Here is a 9,216-nt window from a genome sequence, read left to right on the forward strand (position 1 = left end):
TTGGCGAGAAAAAAAATTCTCTTTCATCACGACAACGCCCGAGTTCACACATGCTTGGTTTCAATGGCTAAAATTGAAGAACTAAAATTCGAATTGGTCGAATACCCACCGTATTTACCAGATTTAGCCCCCAGTGACTTTTTCTTATTTCCAAACTTGAAAAAATGGCTCGGTGGACAGAGATTTCCAGACAACGAAAACGTCATTGCCTCTGTAAGTGCTTATTTTGAGGAACTTCCGAAAACGCACTTTTCTGAAGGATTAAAAAAACTTGAAAAGCGATTGACCAAGTGTATAGAGCTCCAAGGAGATTATGTTGAAAAATATAAAAAAATTTACCCAAAAAAAATTGTTTTTATGCTTCATTCTAAGGACTTATTGAACTACCCTCGTATACAAACTTATCAACTTGTTCAATTCTCTCATCATTTAATAAAATATTGCATAATGTTTTCTCACTCTTTCATTCGAACGCCATAGTTTTTGTTTTATTTGCGTTAATTTTGCGGCCCATGCTCTTCATGCTTGCATCTAGTTTATTCAACATTCGTTGTAAGTCTTCGATAGACTCTGCCATAACAACCTTATCATCTGCGAACGCTAACCCACGTGCCCTTACTGTTTCGAGATTCACACCCTCTTCGTCGAAGAGAGCCATTCTTGAACACTTGTCCATAAATAATATAAAGAACCATGAAGACATAACGCATTCTTCTCTAACTCCTTGAATAATATCGAAACAGTCACTCAGTTTCCCATTCACTCTTACACTCGCTTTGCTACCTGTATATATTGTTCTTATAGCTTGTAGGAGCCGTCGATTGACTCCATACTCTTTCAGGACTTCCCAAAATTTACTTTAATCTACCGTGTCAAAAGCTTTTTCTAGGTCAAAAAATGCACAGAAAACTTTTTTTCCTACTATCAAACTTTTTTTCTGTTATTTTGCTTAAGCTAAATATTTCATCCGTAAATGACCTTCCTGGAATAATTCCACTTTGGACTTCCCAAATCTTTGCTTCTGTTATTTTCATTACCCTACGAATAAGTATTTTTGAACAAATTTTACTTACGGTGCTTAATAAGCTAATCCCTCGGTAATTATTGCAGTCGCTTTTATTTCCCTTTCTCTTGTATGGTATATTGGTACGATAATCGCTTTGTTCCAATCGTCTGGGACGTCTCCCATCTCGTAGCATAAATTTATCAATTTGCAGTCAATGTGGTATGCACGCGCCATCGTGTTTAAGCATTTCAGCGTTAATACCGTCTACCCCGGCAGCCTTACCGTTTTTCAAGTTCCTAATTATATCCCTAACCTCAGTGACACAGACTTTTTCAATTGAGTATTCCATCGCATCGTGTTCAACATCGCAGTTGTGTTGTCCTATAGCTTCATCTCCGAATTGTCTCATAAAATAGTCTCTAAAAGCCTCTAGTATTTCGTCTGCATCATATACCATTTCCCGCCTACTATTTCTCATGTTGACAAATTCTGTACTTTTGTTTCCTTTCATTTTTTTATAAAGTAGTTTCCTGCTTCCTTCAAAGTCGTTTTGTATTTTCATCTCTTCTTCTGCTCTGATTGTATCTTTATTTTATTTAACTAATCGTTTGAGTATCCTGTTTTCGCGTCTATAATCATTTCTAAGTCTATTTCTTTCCTCATTGCTAAGACCTGGGATGTTCAAAGTTCTCTTGCACGCTTCTCTCTTTGTTTTTTGGGCAGCCTGAATTTCATCATTCCACCACGCATCACCAGATATCCTTCCTACAACTGCGGTACCACACACTTCGATCGCGCATCTAACAAGGATATCCCGTAACATTGTCCAGGCGCCCTCTAAATCTTTGTTTTTTATACGGTCCTCCCATGTTGCCCTATCTATGTTTTCGATTATCTTATTTTAGAAATCTATTCGCACATCCGGTTTCTGTAGGTTCTCAATTTTGATTCGCTCCGGATTATTAAAATAATTTTTTCAAATTGTTAATATCTTTAGAAATAATAATTGCTAAATTTTGGAAAAACGTCGTTAACTGCAAAATTTGGCGAGTCGTGATTTTGAAGAGAGCCATAACTGACCGTTAACTGCAGGCTCAAATCATAGACAGCTGAATACGTCACAGAAAATTTCGAGGAAACGCCGCAAGAGGTCCGTACGAGCTCACTGCGTTCTCCGGAATCATGGAACACCGAGAAAAAAGGTATGTAATTTGTGAAACGCCGTAACTGCATTTATTTTTAGCTGCGAAATTCTTTTGCCGTGAACGGAGTTTTCTCAAATTACGATAGGCCTATTTCTGAGGTCTGTGCTTCGAAGAAAGCCGTAACCCGTGCAGAAATTTTACTACCTTCCCCTATTTAAAGTTGGGTTCCGGTGGGATCCCTATCATAATATCTAGTTTGGAAAAAACTGGCTGAGCCCCTATCAAAATATCTATTCCAGAAAAAACTGGTTGGGGCCCTATCAGAATATCTAGTCTAAAAAAATTGGTTGGGGCTCCTATCAGAATATCTAGTCTAGAAAAAAGTGTTGGATGCCATATCAGGTTCTAGTGAAGAATTTAGTGCCTCGTATAGGTATGGAAAATCTATCTGCATCCTGTTTTTTTTTTAAAGAAAAATATTCCATCCTTATGAAAAAATGAAAATTTTCAGAAAAAATCACAATTCCTGTCATTGTAGACAGTTGTAAAGTAGTCTACAACGGGAAAAAAGAAATAATACAGGAAAAAAATTTCAATCGAATAAAATTATTTATTTAAAAATGATTTTATTAATATTCCTGTTAACCGTTCTTATACTTTACATGTACATTGCGTCGAATGATAATAAATATTTAATTAGAAAAAGAGAGTTAAAAATCTTTTAAGCTGTAGCTTATGAGTATGGCTTTTTCATCGACTATCAACTTAAAGGTTTAGCGTAATAGCGAATTCCGTTATCCTGCACTGGTGCACTCCAAGAGCACTCCGACCTGCATCGAAGCGAGTCGGAGTGAGAAGGAAGAAGTAAGAAGGAAGAAGTAAGAAGGAGCAAGTCAGAGTGCCTTGGAGTACATCAGTGCAGGATAACCGAATACGCTATTAGCCTACCGACTGCTAGGCGATAGATTTAGGTATAGATGTAGGTGTATAATACTCTTTAGCGTTAAAAATTTTATTTTCAAGATAATTTTTAAAAATTAGATATAAATCACTCTAAATAGGACCATTAACATTTAAAGTCAAAATACTCGCAATCAATTAATATTTATTTTCTAAATACATTTTTTTATCATATCAATGAAATATTCAACTTGATTAAAAAATTCATCAGGCAATGGAAAGGGTTTCGACGTGGCTCTACTAATCGTCGGGCGATAAAAGGGCACTCTCATTAGGGCCTGCTCAGAAGTTTTAGCTAGAACCTGGCTAAAACAGCGTTACAGAACTAGTCAGGCCTTCTCCATTTTCCCCGTCGAGCGCTGATGAGAAATAGGGAAATCTATCAAACGCCTTGCTAAACCCTGATGGGAATTTCTACATGGGAACTACCCCTTACGGCGTTTTCTGAATTTCAGCATCCCAATTAACACCGTTAACTGCATCTTAGATAATTAACATTTTTTAATAATTTTTTTTTACAAAAATGAAAAGTTTATATGCAACTTATAAAGAACAACAAAAACTGCATAAGATTTTAATTAAGAAGATACATGGAGTTTTCGCTTTTTTTATGTGTTTCTACTTACGCCAAATACGATCCTTTGGCAGCTGGTAGAAATTCTTCCCGATCTAATGCACCTGCATCCTCTCCTATTTCGAAACTGACACTAAAATACTCGCTGCTGGATACCTAAAACGGAAAAGAGACAAACATGGTTAGAAATGATAGTGGCAATGTAAAGCAAAGAACTATTCACGTCTCGTTCTATGGACGGGAATCAGAGATCTCAATGATACCATTAACATGTAATTGCTACTAAAGGTGTCCAAACTTCTATATAATACAGTTTCAAATTCGGTTTACACTCCAAGAGTTTGCACTTTTGCATATGCACTATGTTAGATATCTAACTGGTGCTTCAACATACGTTTTAGCTGCAGTTCAAACATTTATTTAAAAATTGAATTTAAACATATAAAGAAGTAAAATATCATTAATCTTATTTCTCCTACTCAAGTAGGTTGTATTAGCTTGTGTTTGGAACGTAATTTGGAATACATGATTTGTAACAGAATTGGTGTTAGATCGCATTGTGTTGAGTTACAAAGATTCTAATTGAACAGCTGCCTAAGGACGAACTTTCCTCCACAATGTGTCTAGATATGAACAATTGTCTCAAAGAGAAAGCAAATTGAAATTTCAATAGAAAACAAAGAAAATCGCATCAATTCTGAAACTTCAGAGATGAACTAAATCCATATATTTTCCAAACTATATTTTTCATTCTACTATCACTTTTACCAATTTTCTTGAAACTTAGTCACACAACTCAAATAGGAAGGTTGGTAATAAAAGAATTATATTCCTCTTGTCGAAATTTGAGACATGCGAGAGTACCTGTCTGTGTTAAATTTAGAAATTTTATGTTAAATTGAACATATAGACGAAGACTAAATACTTTGACTTAAGTTGAAAAATATTATAGTATTGTTAAGCAATATAGAAGAATTTGTATCATTTAGTACGAATCTATATTTAGAAATAACCCATTACATTCAGCAACTAGTAAAATTATTTAATTTTTCTTTAAATTCACATTTTTACCTAATTTTTCAAAAAAGGATCAACGATTTGGTTGAATTGAAAATATTATTAAATTTTAATTCTTGCTGAATAGAATTAAGTTGAAAAGATACGTTGAGATTAAATCTTCTTGCATTTTCTATTTAGATTTAAACATATGAAAACTGAGAAATTATTTCGAATAATATTATTCTGATATTTTTATAAAAATGAACTAATACTTCATTCTTTAAAAGAATCACTTTGCTCGTAAATTAAACGCTTTACCAGTTTACATTCGATTGTTTATTTTATTTTCATTCAGAAGAACTAGCACAAAGACGAATCATTTTAAAAAAGGCGAGTTTCGCGGTGGATTCTGCAATCAATGTTAACAGATACTGAGCTTGGTAAGTCAAATACGAAATATCCGTAAAAGGGAACCTACAGATGGGGTTAGGATTTCCATTCAATATATTTCATTTAGCTATATAAAGGATAAAAAGCTTACAAGTACTCATCTTTGCATTAATTTAACCCTCCTTTTTATTGTGTTTGAAGTTTAACTAATTTTTATAGCATATCAAAGATGCAAGTGCATACTTCAAACAAATATAAAAAACAAAAGACCAACAGTAAAATACAATTTCTTGTCACCCCTCGATTGTTGGCACCCTTCTCTGATTTCACAGCACAGAAAAAACTGAAGTTAAATTCTTTTTGCATGTAAAATTTAGCGCTGTTAAAGTTTACATGCTATTTGGCGAAAGTTTATCCTACGATGGAATAGAAGCTGTCGTCTGCTACGGCGTCCTTAGCAGCAATGGGAAACGGGCAATGTATGAGTTAATTCGAGCTATAAGTCGGGACACCAGATTTACAACGACCTAGAAAAAACAAAAGTTAAAATTTTTTGCAGTTGAAACTTGCAAGGTTAATAATTAAAAATATTTCGGCAAAAGTTTCACCGAGGTTAGGAGAATAATTCTGATCTCGTCTACTGCGTGACGCGGAAGTGATCAAATTTTGGTAAAACATATAGAATTAGTAACAGAAACACAAAAAAAATATTTGTTTTTACTCATATATATTCCCTCCGAAATAAATTAGAATATTGTAGAGAAATTGAAACTTACTTAAGGGCATGTGACACAGCTAAATTCCTATATTACCGACCTCACTTTTTCAGTTTACTGAATGTTTTTTTGAACCTAAGAACTTTTTTTGTAAATAAAATATCGAGCTGAAACTTTGGAAAATGTATTAGAGTACAATAAAATACGTTTAGGTACTGCATTTTGGTAGGAACTTCTCTGAAAATTATTTTATGTTTTTTCTGAACCTCGACATCTTTTGAACGTTTCAACTTTTTTTATACACAAAATATCGGTCTCAAACTTTGAGAAATGCAAGAGCCGAAAGAAAACTACGTTTAAGTACAAATCATAATAATAAAAGAAGTAAAAAAAAATATTTCAACTATCAATTCCATGGTTAAAAAAATTTTTTACATCTTTTATTATTAAGATTTGTACTTAAACGTAGTTCTCTTTCGGCTCTTGCATTTCTCAAAGTTTGAGACCGATATTTTATGTATAAAAAAAAGTTGGAACGTTCAAAAAATGTTGAGGTTCAGGAAAAAAACTAAAATAATTTTCAATGAAGTTCATACCAAAATGCAGTACCTAAACGTACTTTATTGTACTCTAATACATTTCCCAAAGTTTCAGTTCGATATTTTATTTATAAAAAAAGTTCTTAGGTTTAAAAATCAATTCAGTGAACTCTAGAGCCTCGTCTAGTGGCCGCCTGGGTTCGTATTTTCGTGTACAACGTTACCGGCTGACTCCGATGGAATTGATAGTCGAAATATTTTTTTTTACATCTTTTATTATTAAGATTTGTACTTAAATGTAGTTTTCTTTCGGCTCTTGCATTTCTCAAAGTTTGAGAACGATATTTTGTGTATAAAAAAAGTAGGAACGTTCAAAAAATTTCGAGGTTCAGTAAAAAGATAAAATAATTTTCAGTGAAGTTCCTACCAAAATGCAGTACCTAAACGTTCTTTATTGTACTCTAATACATTTTCCAAAGATTCAGCTCGATATTTTATTTATAAAAAAATTTCTTAGGTTTAAAAAAACATTCAGTGAACTGAAAAAGTGAGCTCGGTAATATAGGTATTTAGCTGTGTCACATGCGGTGACTGAGTTGTACCAAAAATATATGGTTGGTGGCGTGACATGCAGACTCCGAGTCATCGATAAAGAAGAGCTGACAATAATTTAAAAAATAATAAATGTAATAAAGTTGAATAAAACTATAAGTTGTTTTTAACTTAGTAAAGTGAAATTGGATAAATGTATAGGTAATTAAATAAGTTCAAAAATAGTTACATTAAGTGAAAAGTGATCGGTTAATAGAAAGTGTATTTTTTGTATTGACTTTCATTAGGATCTGTGTACGAAAAACGTGAAGCTGTTGTTCAAAAATTTAATAGTGATATATTAATTTGAGGTTATGTGCGTGAGGATATTTTGCTAAAAACTTTATCACAGTTATTAGGTACGATGAGGCGTCGTTTGCTAATATCGAAGGTTTTAAATTAGGATTCTTCAAAACTTGAGTTACACGAATATGCATATATCTTATAATAATATGTAATAGGTCATTAGACATTGATAAAAGAATGTTATTCATATTTTCTAGAGCAGTACTTTAACTGCTTCATTTCAAACTATATTGTTATAATTATAGCAAAAAAAAAAGTTGAGGGAATTTCTAACAAATTTTTTGTATAACTTTTTCATTATAACTTAAGTACATTCAACTGCGTTTTGAAAAATAATGAAATTTTACATATAATAGTGCTTTTTAAATTTGGAAACATTCAAAAAGTTTAAAAAAAAATTTGAAATATAAAATAGAAATAAACTCCAATTTAATTTTTTTAAATGATATATATTTAACCTTATATTTATTTATGTATTCCATAAGTTGTAAGATGATGAAATAAAGTCAAGTGCAAATAGTAGAAAATTTAAGAATGAAAGCATACTTAAAAAAAGGAACATTATTAAAAGTAGTAAATGAACTATTGCAGTAATTACTATCAGTTTAATAAATAATATCTTGTAATTGATAAAGCGATGTTAAATTCATGCTTTGCAGAAATAAAAGAAGAGAAAAAAAGCTTTTGGCCGGCCTATTATTATATTTATATAATAAAAATAAGTGCGCCAACAGATACAAAAAAAGAAGAAAAGAATGAAGTAATATATTGCAGACCCGCCAAATTTTTTTGTCATAAAAAAAATAATATTTAGAAATGTTAAAATCCCTCAAAACCTTATAGTTCCTATAAAATCCTTCTAAATCTTCTCAAAGTACCCACAAAAGAAGGAAGAAAATTTCCATCAAGGACGACATTCGAATAGGAAAAAAATCGCCACCGGAAATGATTATTTGCGTAACATGAGGCACGGATCCAAAGAAGTGGCTGGAGGGGGCGGTCTTGGATAAGTTTCTTATTAGTAGTCAAATATTTATTTATAAAAAATAGCGTTCAGAAACGGAATGAGACGAAAATATTTAGTAATTTTTCATTATGAATATTATTCTCATACAAATTTTCAGCATTTTCAGTTAAGAGAAAATATTTGTCTGTGATTGAGCATTGCAACGAAGTATTTATTTATAAATAATCAATGACAATTAGGTTAAATTTTGAATTAAATATTTTGGTTAACTGAATGTGCATTCAGTCATTACGATAAACAATTAGTTCAATTAACCTAAGGGGCATTATTCCTTAACTGCCCCAACTCAAAAAGTCATGTTTTTCGATTGTCTCTAAACTCTGGGAATATGTTCGCCTACCCAACAGTAGTTAATCCACAAACTTATAGACCAGGATTACCAACCCTCCCCAAGTGAGGGGGAGTTGAATTTTCAACCCCAATGCCTGCAGGGGTAGTTTTAAACGCCTGTAACTTCCTTTCTAATTACGCGATATAAATTTTTATGAGGGTTTTGGAAAGTGCTTTTTACACGCTTTCATCCTATTTTATTATTTATAACATAAAAAATGGTTTAAACAATTTTTTCAATAAATCAATTGTTTATTTAACTTTTTTCGCAATTTAGGCATCTACGATTTTTTTTAAATAGTCTCAAAAGAAAGCTTGACTTTTTTACTATGAAAAATGTCTAATAAGAAAATGGACAAATTGAAATTCATTGAGTTACAGAGCCGGTTGTAGAGGGAGTCCTCGTGCTCGCACTCGGGCGTTATGCGGCAGCATACCGTGGAACAGTTTTCAAGTATGCCATTTTTTTGTATTACTCACATTGATCCAAAATTGCATGAAGTCATCGCAAAAAACTATTCAGTAATGTTTACCAGTAAGTTTGAAGAAGTTAAAAATTTTTAAAGTTATTATGAAAAAATATTAAGTAAAAAGCACTTTCTTAAAAATGAACAGTATTTTTCTGAAGATAAA

General features: G+C 32.3%; 1 protein-coding gene across 1 annotated transcript in view; it reads right to left on the bottom strand.

The window, feature by feature from the left end:
- The window catches only part of LOC117176603 (pleckstrin homology domain-containing family G member 5-like), a 447,084-nt gene that overhangs the window by 196,217 nt on the left and 241,651 nt on the right, over window positions 1–9,216 (bottom strand). The window contains exon 3 of the mRNA XM_033366856.1: window positions 3,738–3,841. Within this exon, the coding sequence (XP_033222747.1) occupies window positions 3,738–3,841 (104 nt within the window). The remainder of the gene's footprint in view (window positions 1–3,737; window positions 3,842–9,216) is intronic.

Source organism: Belonocnema kinseyi, chromosome 7 (genome assembly GCF_010883055.1).
Source record: "Belonocnema kinseyi isolate 2016_QV_RU_SX_M_011 chromosome 7, B_treatae_v1, whole genome shotgun sequence".
Taxonomy (NCBI): Eukaryota; Metazoa; Arthropoda; class Insecta; order Hymenoptera; family Cynipidae; genus Belonocnema; species Belonocnema kinseyi.